The 15,143-nt window shown below is 37.5% G+C and overlaps 1 protein-coding gene across 2 annotated transcripts in view; it reads right to left on the bottom strand.

Annotated features, from left to right (window-relative positions):
* Window positions 1-1,407: 1,407 nt before the first annotated feature.
* MCUB (mitochondrial calcium uniporter dominant negative subunit beta) overlaps window positions 1,408-15,143 on the bottom strand; it is a 116,330-nt gene continuing 102,594 nt past the window's right edge. For both annotated transcript variants that reach the window (XM_037830447.1, XM_037830449.1), the window contains exons 5-8: window positions 13,711-13,871; window positions 3,442-3,645; window positions 2,737-2,853; window positions 1,408-1,628 (exon numbers count right to left, since the gene is read on the bottom strand). In XM_037830447.1, the coding sequence (XP_037686375.1) occupies window positions 1,551-1,628; window positions 2,737-2,853; window positions 3,442-3,645; window positions 13,711-13,871 (560 nt within the window). In that variant the 3' untranslated portion in view covers window positions 1,408-1,550. The remainder of the gene's footprint in view (window positions 1,629-2,736; window positions 2,854-3,441; window positions 3,646-13,710; window positions 13,872-15,143) is intronic.

Below are 15,143 nucleotides of genomic sequence, written 5' to 3'. Positions count from 1 at the left end.
TCAGGCACTGTTCAAAGTCTTTTATCTCATTTTATTCCCAGTAAGGTCAGTGGTATTATTTTATACTTATTTTGATGGGGAGAGGTCAGGTTAATTGCCTAGGGTCTGGCTTTCAAGGGGCAGAACCTGCCTGGCCCCACAGTCCACTTTCCACCACAGTGAGCTGATTTCCATTCCATACTGTAAATTTACTCTGCTCACATTTTCCGTGTTAAATCCAGAATCCTGCTTTTATCTGATCCTACCCTCCCAATTCAACTTTGTTTCAATAAATCCACTTCTCTTCATTGTAAACCCTCTGCTCTAGGGAAATATTCCACAATTAACACAGCCAAGACCTGCTTTAGGACTTTTCCTCCCATGTTATATTTTCCCTGCCCAAAATACGTGAAGGCAAGACCCTTCTCTTCCATCTGGTTTTTCTTAGTTTTTATTATATTAATGGTCTTGTCTTCCCATGGGAACAAGTTCCTCAAACACACATGTCCTAAGGAATTATCACATACGTAACAAAAAGTAGTCTAAGAAGTCCATTCAAGATTTCAAAACCCGATGAAAAATAGAAAAATATATTGGTCTACAGTGTACTGCTCTAGTTTAAGGTGTAGGAGGTTTGAATATGATGTGATTTAACTATAGATACGTCTTGCAAATGGTGGAGCTTTTTGTTTGGTTGGAGTTTTTTTAAAGCAAATCTCTAATGTCAGGGTACTGTCATTACCTTATGCCTCACAGCCAAATAATGAAAGCAGTGAAATCCTGTTTAGCATTCTTCAGCTTCATTTAGAATCGCTCTTTTCGTTAAATTCCTTTGAATATGTAGTAGTTGGAGGTAAGATCTTTAGTGTTAAATATAAATATACTTAACTAAATGTCACAAGTTGTAAATTTACAGTGATTTATGATCTACTATAGGTAATGAGCTTTGGCAAATTGTTCAACCTCTGTAAGCCTTGGTTTCCTTATTATAAAAATGGGATTAAAAATAGCTTCCCATAAGATTATAGAATTTCAAATAATATGTAAGTAAGGTGCCTAGAATAGCACCTGACAAAATATGATAAAAGTTCTACAGGTTTTGTTTTACTTGATCATTTTGAAGATGAACACTTCAAAATGATCAAGTATCTTATAACTTAAGCTATGTTTAACACTAAAGATCTTACTTCCAACTACTACATATTCAAAAGAATTTAATGAAAGGAGCAATTCTAAATGAAGCTGAAGAATGCTAAGCACACTGACCATTTCATCTCCAGGCAGAGAATCAATACAGGACAGGATGACAAAGGTTTTTAGCTAAAAAGCCAAAAAGCAGCAGCAGCCACTTTTCTTTCCAACATTAAGCCTCAACAAGTTATGAAAATCCAGAATTCAAAAATCTCAAGCAAGAACGTCAAAGAATACTTACGATTTATAAAAAAAAATTTATTAACTAAAAAATGATTTAAACAGCCAAACTGAAAACCATGGGACTCAAAAACTTCCAGTTTCTAAGTTGCAAAATCAACATGTAATGGAAAAATTCTATGACATTTAAAAATGTAAGATTAATCCTTGCCATTGTGTTCTTCTACTGGCAATCGCAAATAGAGAGAATGGCGCACATGTTTCAGCGATTCTTGTGCCTGTCAATGAGAAAAATGAAAAAGTGTGATCAGCGTGAATGTAATCATATCTGCGTAGTGCTTGAGAGGACTTCTATTAGTTTAATGTCTCCTTAGGGCAATAAAAATATTCAAACTACAAGTGGCAAATGTTTAAAATAACAATTTTATATGAATCCTTTTTTAAAAAAAAGATGTTCGTGGTTTCTAATTCATCCTTATGCTTTTTTTTACATTTGTTTATCCCCTTCATAATGTCTTTTTCCAGTTTATATTAAAACAAAACAAAACAAAGCAAAACAAAAACCCATGACTATTGGTGTTCCTTTTTCTCTCAACTTTATTACATTAAAAAAAATAACACTTTACAAGGTGTTATTTTAAATCTTAAATGCCCATTCCTATAAACTAGCTGAAAGAACATTCCTTAGCTTTCCTGGATTGTAACATTCAAATATGCAAGTGTACCCACTAAATTTCTTTGTATTTTTCCTATTTAGTAATTAAATGAAATAAAATATTTAAAAAATAAAAGGCTCCTATCTCCTATTTTTGGATTACAAATTTAGTTCTAGTAATAGCTTTTCTTTTTTTAAATTTCAGATATGGGCAGTTTAGAAAGTACAAAAGATACGATGATTACTGACTATTAAATGAGCATGCATTAAGTAATGGATATTTTCACTTTTTACCAAAAACTTTCTTGTTATAAAATTACTAAGAAAAATTAAAAATCTAGTTACGTTGCTGAGAAGTCACTTTCTGAGAAAAGTTAAAGATTAACTCGGGATACCAAAGAGAGAAACTGCCTACGAAACGGACTGTAATGATGTGCTCTTAAAAGCACAAGCTCTTTTGGATTGGCAATACTGATTTTTCCACTCTCTAGCAGTGTATACCTGGGCAAGTAACTTTAAGATCCTGTTTCCTCATCTAAAAGAAGGGGAAAAGATAAAAAAGAGGAGTGCTGCCATATTGACTCTTCTATTTTTTAAGAAGAAGAAACTTGTAAATGCCTTCATAGCATTTAAAATTATTTACCACAGTATTCACCTCCCTAAAATTCTACTTTCTGTTATTTGTTTTATAGCTACAAATCTGCAGTTGAGGTTGGTATTGCATAAGATACCTCATCAAGGTCTTCTTTTAACTTGTTGTATCGCTGTACATCAAATTGCTGTTGCTTTGATTTCTTATGGAAGAAGTGTAAAAACTGCCTACTCTTCAAAGCTGGGTAAGTATAATCCTAAAAAGGAATAAAGAAAAAAGAACAGAAAAGAACGTGTTTTGAATGAACATAATGCCTTTGTGAGGAAAATACTTGATTCAGCAACACCAAAAAAGCAAAGGTAGGCAGATAAGTAAAATATTTGCAGTGGCCATAAGAGCAAGCATAAGTTGACACAAGTAAATCATTTAGTTTCATTTGAGATCAGCTGCTCCTTCAGTGCAGTTTTCAAAAGCAGGCTGCTGGGAAGAAAAATTGCACATATTGGGGAAGAATGGAGAAAAAGGAAAAAAGATTTTTTGCAAAATAGTCATGAGACAAAGCTGAAGTTACTGTTTGTTTTGCACTGCAAATTCAGTTTTACTTATAAATGAGGGTACAGGGAACACAAATTGACACATTTATCGCAATAGAAGAATCTGTGAGTTGTATTAATTATTTCTCCACAGAGGCTACATATAATTTCTCTCTATGTAAGTCTCCTTATACAAATCCAGATAGCAGTAATTCGTTAAATAAAAAGCCTTTATTGTTCATTACTTGATTTGGGTAAGCAATTCTTTGCAAAGATGTACCAACTTACCATTTTCCTAACAAACTACTCACCTGTCGAGTAACTATAAAGTATGCAAAGAAGATCATGGAATTTGCAAATGTGATGAAGTATGTAACTGGTTCCATGATGTCCCAGGAGTACACCCACCAAGTGAACCAGGCCAACGCCCCGCCCTGAACGGACAACAGTGCTAATCCAGCCCACAGGAGTCCACTGGTTTTGGCTTCTGAGCGAGCTTCAATTCTAGCTTTCAGCTGAGGAAAAAAGCAAATAACTGCTAAAATTCAGTTTATAAGCGCACCAGCTTAGGTGGAAAAAAAAAGCAAGAGGAAAATGAACAATAAATACACACTTACGTTACTTTAAAGAAGTCTGAGATAGGGAAAAACAAAATTCACAAAACACAATGCCACTGATTGTACATTATATATATATATATACACACACACACATATATATGCCACCACAATTTTAAAATAATTTACGTATTTAAATAAGTGATTACTCATTTCCAAATCAGTTCATTAATAAATCATTTTTTCAAGTTATGAAGTTAAAACATGATTATGGAAAAAATTTAAGGTAGTACAGAAGGGTATAACAATGAAAAACTCAAAAGTTACTTTTTGAAGCCGAACTAAAATCACATGCCTATTTTCTTTTCTTTTTTTAATGCAATTTTACTGAGATACACTCACACACCATATAATCTACCCAAAGTATGCCATCAGTGGCTCACAGTATCATCATATAGCTGTGCTTTCATTGCCACAATCAATTTTTGAACATTTTCATTATTCCAAAATAAGGAAAAATAAATAAATAAATAAATAAACCCAACCAAACCATTCCATACCGCTTTTCCCCCTTATTATTTATATATTTTTGTAATTATTTTATTACTCATCTGCCCATACACTGGTTAAAGGGAGTGTCAGTCACCAGGTTTTCACTTTCACATGGTCACAAGATAAAAGCTATATAGCGATACAATTATCACCAAGAATCAAGGCTACTGGATTACCATTCAACAGATTCAGGTATCTCCTTCTAGCTATTCTAACACACTAGAAACTAAAAAGGGGTATCTATATAATGCATAAGAATAACCTCCAGAATGACGTCTTGACTATATTTGAGATCTCTCAGTCACTGAAGCTTTATGACATTTCTTTTCTCCTTTTCGGTCAAGAAGGCTTTCTCAATCCCATGATGCTGGGTCCAGGTTCATCCCCGGGAGTCATGTCCCATGTTTCCAGGGAGATTTACACCCCTGGGAGTCATATCCCACATAGGGAGGAGGGTAACAAGTTTATTTGCAGGGTTGGCTAAGAGAAAGAATGCTTATTTTCCTTGACCCAGCAATTCCACTTCTATGAATTTATCCTACAGGTACACCTGCACATATGTGGTTCTTTATGGATTCATTCCTAACAGCAAAAGACCAAAAATAATCCATATGTCAATCAAGATATTATGTAACTGTAATGAGGAAGTGCTCTATAAACCAACAAGGAGAGGACATACTGTTAGTGGAAAAGGTAAGAATATTCTGTATAGTATGCTCTCTTTCCTGAAAAAGGGCAAAAAATAAGAATATATTTGTTTTTGTTTGTATATAGATAAAGCAACACTGAAATTATTCCTAAGAAACCAAAATCAATGGTTATTAGGTATAGGGGATATGGGAACAGGAAGGATAGGGTGGAAGGAATTCTTTCTATTGGTTTTTTTTTTTTTTTTTTTTTTTTAATCATCATTTTATTGAGATATATTCACATACCACGCAGACATACAAAACAAATCGTACTTTCGATTGTTTACAGTACCATTACATAGTTGTACATTCATCACCTAAATCAATCCCTGATACCTTCATTAGCACACACACAAAAATAACAAGAATAATAATTAGAGTGAAAAAGAGCAATTGAAGTAAAAAAGAACACTGGGTACCTTTGTCTGTCTGTTTCCTTCCCCTACTTTTCTACACATCCATCCATAAACTAGACAAACTGGAGTTTGGTCCTTATGGCTTTCCCAATCCCATTGTCACCCCTCATAAGCTACATTTATACAACTGTCTTCGAGATTCATGGGTTCTGGGTTGTAGTTTGATAGTTTCAGGTATCCACCACCAGCTACCCCAATTCTTTAGAACCTAAAAAGGGTTGTCTAAAGTGTGCGTAAGAGTGCCCACCAGAGTGATCTCTCGGCTCGTTTTGGAATCTCTCTCCCACTGAAGCTTATTTCATTTCCTTTCACATCCCCCTTTTGGTCAAGAAGATGTTCTCCGTCCCACAATGCCGGGTCTACATTCCTCCCCGGGAGTCATATTCCACGTTGCCAGGGAGATTCACTCCCCTGGGTGTCTGATCCCACGTAGGGGGGAAGGCAGTGATTTCACCTTTCAAGTTGGCTTAGCCAGAGAGAGGGCCACATCTGAGCAACAAAGAGGCATTCAGGAGGAGACTCTTAGGCACAAATATAGGGAGGCCTAGCCTCTCCTTTGCAGCAACCGTCTTCCCAAGGGTAAAACTTATGGTAGAGGGCTCAACCCATCAAAACACCAGTCCCCTAGGTCTGTGGTGATGTTAGCAACCATGGAGGTGGGGTAGGCGAATACCCCTGCATTCTCCACAGGCTCCTCAAGGGGGCACTACATCTTTTTTTTTTTTTTCCTTGTTTTTCTTTTCTTTTCTTTTTTTTTTTAACTTTCCCTTCTTTTTTAAATCACCTGTATGAAAAAAAAAGTTAAAAAGAAAACAAACATACAATAAAAGAACATTTCAAAGAGACCATAACAAGGGAGTAAGAAAAAGACAACTAACCTAAGATAACTGCTTAACTTCCAACATGTTCCTACTTTACCCCAAGAAAGTTACATAATATAGAAACATATCTGTGAACTTGTTCCTACTATATCCATCAGAAATTAACAGACCATAGTCATTTCTGGGCATCCCCAGAACGTTAAATAGCTTATCTGTTCTTCTTGGATTATTGTTCCCCCTTCCTTAATTGCTCTCTATTGCTAGTTCCCTACATTCTACATTATAACCATTTGTTTTACATTTTTCAAAGTTCACATTAGTGGTAGCATATAATATTTCTCTTTTTGTGTCTGGCTTATTTCACTCAGCATTATGTCTTCAAGGTTCATCCATGTTGTCATATGTTTCACGAGATCGTTCCTTCTTACTGCCGCATAGTATTCCATCGTGTGTATATACCACATTTTATTTATCCACTCATCTGTTGAAGGACATTTGGGTTGTTTCCATCTCTTGGCAATTGTGAATAATGCTGCTATGAACATTGGCGTGCAGATATCTGTTCGTGTCACTGCTTTCCGATCTTCCGGGTATACCGAGAAGTGCAATCGCTGGATCGAATGGTAGCTCTATATCTAGTTTTCTAAGGAACTGCCAGACTGACTTCCAGAGTGGCTGAACCATTATACAGTCCCACCAACAATGAATAAGAGTTCCAATTTCTCCACATCCCCTCAGCATTTGTAGTTTCCTGTTTGTTTAATGGCAGCCTTTCTAACCGGTGTTAGATGGTATCTCATTGTGGTCTTAATTTGCATCTCTCTAATAGCTAGTGAAGCTGAACATTTTTTCATGTGTTTCTTGGCCATTTGTATTTCCTCTTCAGAGAACTGTCTTTTCATATCTTTTGCCCATTATAATTGGGCTGTCTGTACTATTGTCATTGAGTTGTAGGATTTCTTTGTATATGCAAGATATCAGTCTTTTGTCAGATACATGGTTTCCAAAAATTTTTTCCCATTGAGTTGGCTGCCTCTTTACCTTTTTGAGAAATTCCTTTGAGGTGCAAAAACTTCTAACCTTGAGGAGTTCCCATTTATCTATTTTCTCTTTTGTTGCTTGTGCTTTGGGTGTAAAGTCTAGGAAGTGGCCGCCTAATACAAGGTCTTGAAGATGTTTTCCTACATTATCTTCTAGGAGTTTTGTGGTACTTTCTTTTATATTGAGATCTTTGGTCCATTTTGAGTTAATTTTGTGTAGGGGTGAGGTAGGGGTCCTCTTTCATTCTTTTGGATATGGATATCCAACTCTCCCAGCCCCATTTGTTGAAAAGACCATTATGACTCAGTTCAGTGACTTTGGGGGCCTTATCAAAGATCAGTCTGCCATAGATCTGAGGGTCTATCTCTGAATTCTCAATTCGATTCCATTGATCTATATGTCTATCTTTGTGCCAGTACCATGCTGTTTTGGCAACTGTGGCTTTATAATAAGCTTCAAAGTCAGGGAGTGTAAGTCCTCCCACTTCGTTTTTCTTTTTAGAGTGTCTTTAGCAATTCGAGGCATCTTCCCTTTCCAAATAAATTTGATAACTAGCTTTTCCAAGTCTGCAAAGTAGGTTGTTGGAATTTTGATTGGGATTCCATTGAATCTGTAGATGAGTTTGGGTAGAATTGGCATCTTAATGACATTTAGCCTTCCTACCCATGAACATGGAATATTTTTCCATCTTTATGGTCCCCTTCTATTTCTTTTAGTAGAGTTATGTAGTTTTCTTTGTATAGGTCTTTTACATCTTTGGTTAAGTTTATTCCTAGGTACTTGATTTTTTTAGTTGCTATTGAAAATGGTACTTTTTCTTGAGTGTCCTCTTCAGGTTTGTTCATTTCTAGCATATAGAAACATTACTGACTTATGTGCATTAACCTTGTATCCCGCTACTTTGCTAAATTTGTTTATTAGCTCTAGTAGCTTTATCGTCGATTTCTCAGGGTTTTCTAAATATAAGATCATATCATCTGCAAACAATGACAGTTTTACTTCTTCTTTTCCAATTTGGATGCCTTTTATTTCTTTGTCTTGCCGGATTGCCCTGCTAGCACTTCCAGCACAATGTTGAATAACAGTGGTGACAGCGGGCATCCTTGTCTTGTTCCTGATCTTAGAGGGAAGGCTTTCAGTCTCTGACCATTGAGTACTATGCTGGCTGTGGGTTTTTCATATATGCTCTTTATCATGTTGAGGAAGTTTCCTTCAATTCCTACCTTTTGAAGTGTTTTTATCAAAAAGGGATGTTGGATTTTGTCAATGCTTTTTCAGCATCTATTGAGATGATCAATTGATTTTTCCCTTTCGAGTTTTTAATGTGTTGTAATACATTGATTGATTTTCTTATGTTGAACCATCCTTGCATGCCTGGAATGAACCCCACTTGCTCCATGGTGTATGATTTTTTTAATGTGTCTTTGGATTCGATTTGCAAGTATTTTGTTGAGGATTTTTGCATCTATATTCATTAGGGAGATTGGCCGGTAGTTTTCCTTTTTGTAGCATCTTTGCCTGGTTTTGGTATGAGATTGATGTTAGCTTCATAAAATGAGTTAGGTAGTGTTCCATTTTCTTCAATGTTTTGAAAGAGTTTTGAGTAAGATTGGTGTCAGTTCTTTCTGGAAAGTTTGGTAGAATTCCCCTGTGAAGCCATCTGGCCCTGGGCATTTATTTGTGGGGAAGATTTTTGATGACTGATTGGATCTCTTTGCTGTGATGGGTTGGTTGAGGTCTTCTATTTCTTCTCTGGTCAGTCTAGGTTGTTCATATGTTTCCAGGAAATTGTCCATTTCCTCTACATTATCCAGTTTGTTGCCATACAGTTGTTCATAGTATCCTCTTATAATTTTTTTAATTTCTTCAGGATCTGCAGTTATGTCACCTTTTTCATTCATTATTTTGTTTCTATGGGTCTTCTCTCTTTTTGATTTTGTCAGTCTAGCTAGGGGCTTGTCAATCTTGTTGATCTTATCAAAGAACCAACTTTTGGTGATATTTATCCTCTCTATTGTTTTTTTGTTCTTGATGCCATTTATTTCTGCTTTAATCCTTGTTATTTCTTTTCTTCTACTTGGTTTAGGATTGGTTTGCTGTTCGTTTTCTAGCTTCTTCAGTTGATCCATTAGTTCTTTGATTTGGGCTCTTTCTTCCTTTTTAATATATGCGTTTAGTGCTATAAATTTCCCCCTTAGCACTGCTTTTGCTGCATCCCATAGGTTTTGGTATGTTGTGTTCTCATTTTCATTCGTCTCTATATATTTAGCAATTTCTCTTGCTATTTCTTCTTTAACCCACTGATTGTTTAGGAGTGTGTTGTTTAACCTCCAGGTATTTGTGAATTTTCTAAGTCTCTGATGGTTATTGACTTCTAATTGTATTCCATTGTGGTCAGAGAATGTGCTTTGAATAATTTCAATCTTTTTAAATTTATTGAGGCTTGTTTTATGTCCCAGCATATGATCTATTCTGGAGAAAGTTCCATGAGCACTAGAAAAGTATGTGTATCGTGGTGATTTGGGATGTAATGTCCTGTATATGTCTGTTAAATCTAATTCATTTATCAGATTGTTTAGGTTTTCAATTTCCTTATTGGTCTTCTGTCTGGTTGATCTATCTATAGGAGAGAGTGATGTGTTGAAGTCTCCCACAATTATTGTGGAAACATCAATTGCTTCCTTTAGTTTTGCCAGTGTTTCTCTCATGTATTTTGTGGCACCTTGATTGGGTGCATAGACATTTACGATTGTTATTTCTTTTTGCTGAATTGCCCCTTTTATTAGTATGCAGTGGCCTTCTTTGTCTCTCAAAACATCCCTGCATTTGAAGTCTATTTTATCTGAGATTAATATTGCTACATGCTTTCTTCTTTTGGCTGTAGCTTGCATGAAATATTTTTTTCCATCCTTTCACTTTCAGTTTCTTTGTGTCCCTGTGTCTAAGATGAGTCTCTTGTATGCAACATATTGATGGTTCATTTTTTTTGATCCATTCTGTGAATCTATATCTTTTAATTGGGGAGTTTAATCCATTTACATTCAATGTTAAAACCGTGAAGGCATTTCTTGAATCGGCCATCTTATCCTTTGGTTTATGTTTGCCATATTTTTCCCCTCTCTCTATAATATCCTTTATTGTACCCATACCGAATCTCTTTAGTACTGAACCTTTCTCCAAGTCTCTCTGTCCTGTCTTTGTTTCTCTGTCTGTAGGGCTCCCTTTAGTATCTCCAGTAGGGCAGGTCTCTTGTTAGCAAATTCTCTCAGCATTTGTTTGTCTGTGAAAAATTTAAGCTCTCCCTCAAATATGAAGGAGAGCTTTGCTGGATAAAGTATTCTTGGCTGGAAATTTTTCTCACTCAGAATTTTAAATATATCGTGCCACTGCCTTCTCGCCTCCATGGTGGCTGCTGAGTAGTCACTACTTAGTCTTATGCTGTTTCCTTTGTATGTGGTGAATTGCTTTTCTCTTGCTGCTTTCAGAACTTGCTCCTTCTCTTCTGTGTTTGACAGTGTGATCAGTATATGTCTCAGAGTGGGTTTATTTGGATTTATTCTATTTGGGGTTCGCTGAGCATTTATGATTTGTGTATTTATGTTGTTTTGAAGATTTGGGAAGTTTTCCCCAACAATTTCTTTGAATACTCTTCCTAGACCTTTACCCTTTTCTTCCCCTTCTGGGACACCAATGAGTCTTATATTTGGATGTTTCATATTATCTATCATATCCCTGAGGTCCATTTCGATTTTTTCAATTTTTTTTCCCCATTCTTTCTTTTATGCTTTCATTTTCCATTCTGTCATCTTCCAGGTCACTGATTCGTTGTTCAACTTCCTCTAGTCTTGTAATATGAGTGTCCAGAATCTTTTTAATTTGGTCAACAGTTTATTTAATTTCCATAAGATCATCCATTTTTTTATTTAGTCTTGCAATGTCTTCTTTATGCTCTTCTAGAGTCTTCTTGATTTCCTTCATATCCCGTACTATGGTCTCATTGTTCATCTTTAGTTCTTTGAGTAGCTGCTCTAGGTGCTGTGTCTCTTCTGGTCTTTTGATTTGGGTGCTTGGGCTTGGGTTATCCATATCGTCTGGTTTTTTCATATGCTTTATAATTTTCTGTTGTTTTTGGCCTCGTGGCATTTGCTGAACTGATAGGGTTCTTTTAGGGTTTGTAGACCTATTGAAGTCCTTATCTCTAATTTATCAGATCTACAGCTTCGTGGAGTACTTTCTCTAACTAACCAGCAGGTGGCATCCACGAGCCACCTGTTCTCCACAAGCCAGTTCTCCCCTGCTTAGCCTTTTTGGTGAGTGGGGGAGTGAGTCTTGTGGGGCCCAATTGGTGTACCAAGCTTGCTTGTGTAGTTGGTGTTGCCTGCCCTGTATGTGGGGCGTGTTTCTGGGCAGTCGGGGAGGGGTGGTGGCCCTAACAATCAAATCTCCCTGATGATCCTAGAGTTTTAAAGCTGCTGCAATAGTCTAATCCTTCAGTTCAGTCCTGCCACAGTTTGTCTCTGCCACTGACCCACAAGTCTTTGGTATTGGCGTATGGCTCCTGAGACTTGCAAGTGGGCCCCTCTTCCAGGCTGTGCACCCCGGGTCCTCTGTTGAGGGATGACTGTGCTATGTCACAGGTGAGTGCCGTCCCCAGGGCAGTTCTGGGCTTCTGGGCTGTGTAGGGAGGCTCCCAGTCTGCTCAAATGATGGCTGAATGGGGCTTTGTTAATTCACACTGCTCCACCTTCCCAGCTCTGGGACAATCAGCTGAGGTTGCAGGGAAGGCTAATGTCCATGCCCAGTTTTGTGGTGTGTGCCTGTTATTTGAAGCACTTCCGTCACACTGGGTTGTCTGGGGCAGCTCTGGGCTATGGGGCTGGCGATGGGCAGGAGTGTTTCCTGTCCACCAGGATGGTGGCTGTGAGCAGACACCCCCCTTTTCTTGGGAAATTGTGGTGTTTAGTGAATTTTCTCAGCCACTGGATTATTGCCTTTTGTCTCAGAGCTCTCTTAGTTCTGCTCTTGACTTGATGTGCCCAAATTGCAATTCTTTTGAAGCTTTCTGTATTGGGCTTCTTATATTAATTGTTTTATAAAAACAAAAAAGGATTAAAAAAAAAAAAAAAAAAAAGGGCCTTCCTCAGAGATCTAATGGGTTATTGAAATGCTAATAGATAAAGCAACCAGGGCCATTAAGGAAAGGTCCACAGGGCAGAGAGATCAGCTTTTCTTCGGGATTTGCTTATGCGCCTCAAGGCCTGAGCTCCTCCCTTCCCCTTTCTGTGTTCACCAGAACTCCAAAAATCCTCTGCTTTTATTGGAGTTTTTCACGTTATTTTTTTTTTTTTCTATGCCTGTCTCCTCTCTGCTGGGCTGGCAGCTCTCAGATTCTCTGGTGTCTGGTCTCAGTCTATCTATGGTTGGAGTATGAATCAGTAGAATGAGTTTCTGAGAAGGGCTACCACTGCAGTTCTCCCTTCTCCTTCCCGGAGCTGACAGCCCCTCCTCCCACGGGACTGAGCCTGGCAGGGAGGGGCGCGGGTCCCCTGGCCGCAGAAACTTACAGATTTCGCTGATCTCAGCAGTTCGACATTTTCATGAGTGTTGTATGAAGTATGCCCAAAGTCAGATTGCTCTGTGGTGTCCAGTCCACGCAGTTCCCTGGCTTTTTACCTACTTTCCTGGAGGAGTAACTAAAACTTACAGCTCACCAGTCTGCCATCTTGCCCCGCCTCTGGGCATCTTTTTATAATACCTAATTTTAACTCAAATAAACATTACCAATTTTTTTAAAAAGTAAAGAAAAAATAAAAATGTAGTTAAACAATCTAATCACTATTAAAAACTCCTTACATCTCCAGAAACTTTCTATTCAATGCCAGCATACACATAAATCCACCCATTAAAAAAAAAAAAAAACCATAAATGAGATCAAAAGATTTATAGGATGAAGTTCTTTCAATTAAAGCAGACCACTCCCCAAAATTAAAGTTACTTTTTTTCCACCATTGATTAACTTCATATTTTAGAAGCCATTACTAATTTTCAATTCTGTTAGGTGAAGCTGGGACCCTGGTTCCATTGTCCATAAAAAGAAAAAATAACAAAACCAAAAAATGCTAAGGTAATATCCTAGCTAGTGCACCCCAGTTCATATTACAAGTTTCCCAGGTTGAGAGAAAAATATTAAGACTGCCATTATCTACCCTAACACTCACTGGCAGAGAAATGGCTGATCCAAGGAAAGGAAGTACAGCACAGAGTTTACAGTGGCAGCTCTACGGTCAGATGGCCTGAGTTCAACTTCTGGCTCTGCCACTTAGCAGCAATGTGCCTCAGCTATATCGATTTTCACACCTAAAGAATGAGGAAGATAACAATACCAACCTCATAGGCTTGTTATGAAGCTTAAAGGAGAAAATGAGCATATAGAGCCCTCAGAAAAATGCTCACATGACAGTCAGGTATTTTTTTCATTGAGACTCAATTGTGATGCTTCCTAACCTGTTCGAGGGAATGCAGCTCTTCCTTAAGGCAGTCAATTTTCTCCAGTATATGGCGCTCTCTCTTTATCAGAAACTCTTCCAAATGCAAGACTGTAAACAGTCTGTGAACCAAGGATCTCATGTTTTCCATCTCAGTAGCACGCTCACTACTCAGTTTTTCTGAGAAAACACACAAGGGAAACATAAGGCAGTCATCACATTTTTTCCCTTCATGGTCTCCAAGTCCAGGGAACCAAATTTGAGCAGTGTGTACTAAAGTGTCCATCGCTGACCGCCACCTGCGAGCTCCTAACTCATAGGAGCATTTAGTGTCAGTCCTTCAACCCATCTCAGGTGAGTTCATTAGTTTCTCTCTATGTAAAGATAATCTGGAATGATAAGTCACCAGAGAGTAGGTTTAAAATTCATTGTGTTTTTGTTTATGGTTTTCCCCTTTGGAAATATGACTTTTGCTATTTCTTTAAAAATCTGCATACAGGAAAAGTACGGGGGAGTATCCATCTACCAGAATCCAAGTAAATACCTCACCTTAGCTCTTAACACATTAGTTTATGGGTTCACTTTTATACCTAAGAGTAACCTAAGATCTCTCCCCCAACCCCTCATCATCTCTCCAAAAATTGTTTTAAGATCTACAGGGGAGGGAAACATGTAAAAACATGTCAACACAGAAATAATATATATTTGAAAAGCAATTCAAATGCACACTTTTTCAAACAAGGGGTGTTACAATAAACAACCAAGGATACATCTGAAAGGAGGGTTATAGACACATTTGAAAAGAAAGGGAAGCACAATTTTAGAGTTTTAACATAGAGTTCTTTTGATTATGATTTTCTTCTCATTGCCTTGTGGATTTATAAATTTACATAAAATTAGGCCATAATTAAACCTTTCTGAAGGTCACAATTGTTTACCATCACTGTAAGAGAATCTGAAGGAGGTGGGAAAAGTAAGAGGAAGGGAAGAAGGACCTTCCTGCCAGGGAGAAGCAAATGACAACTGCACCCAAGGGAGATTCGTGATCCTACAGTCAATTCTAGCCCAGGGCTTTTCTAGTTCATGCCAGTCATCCTGAAGTTATTTCTCTTCTACCTCCACCCAGTTCTTCAGACTTTGTTGTGGTCATTACCATTCTCACATTCTGGGTTTGAAGCTGCCACAAGGAGGTGAAACTAAGAGATTCCTTCTAGGCTTTGGGGTTTATAATTGGTATCTGAGATTTGTAGAAGAGTCAGATTCCTCTTGTTTTGATGAAAAACATGTGGATATTTAAAAGGCCTATAGCCAGGGGAAATGTATAGATGGGACACACTTTTGTCTAAAGCTGTGGAGTGACCTAAGCTGTTTATGTGAATTCAATGACTAGCTGTCTTGGCTATGCTCTTTAGAAATAGGTGGGCACCACAGAATTCATAGCTGCATTACTGT

The sequence above is a fragment of the Choloepus didactylus genome, chromosome 3 (assembly GCF_015220235.1).
Source record: "Choloepus didactylus isolate mChoDid1 chromosome 3, mChoDid1.pri, whole genome shotgun sequence".
Lineage (NCBI taxonomy): Eukaryota > Metazoa > Chordata > Mammalia > Pilosa > Megalonychidae > Choloepus > Choloepus didactylus.
Note: the sequence above shows the minus strand (reverse complement) of the source record. Positions and strands in the feature narration are given on the sequence as shown.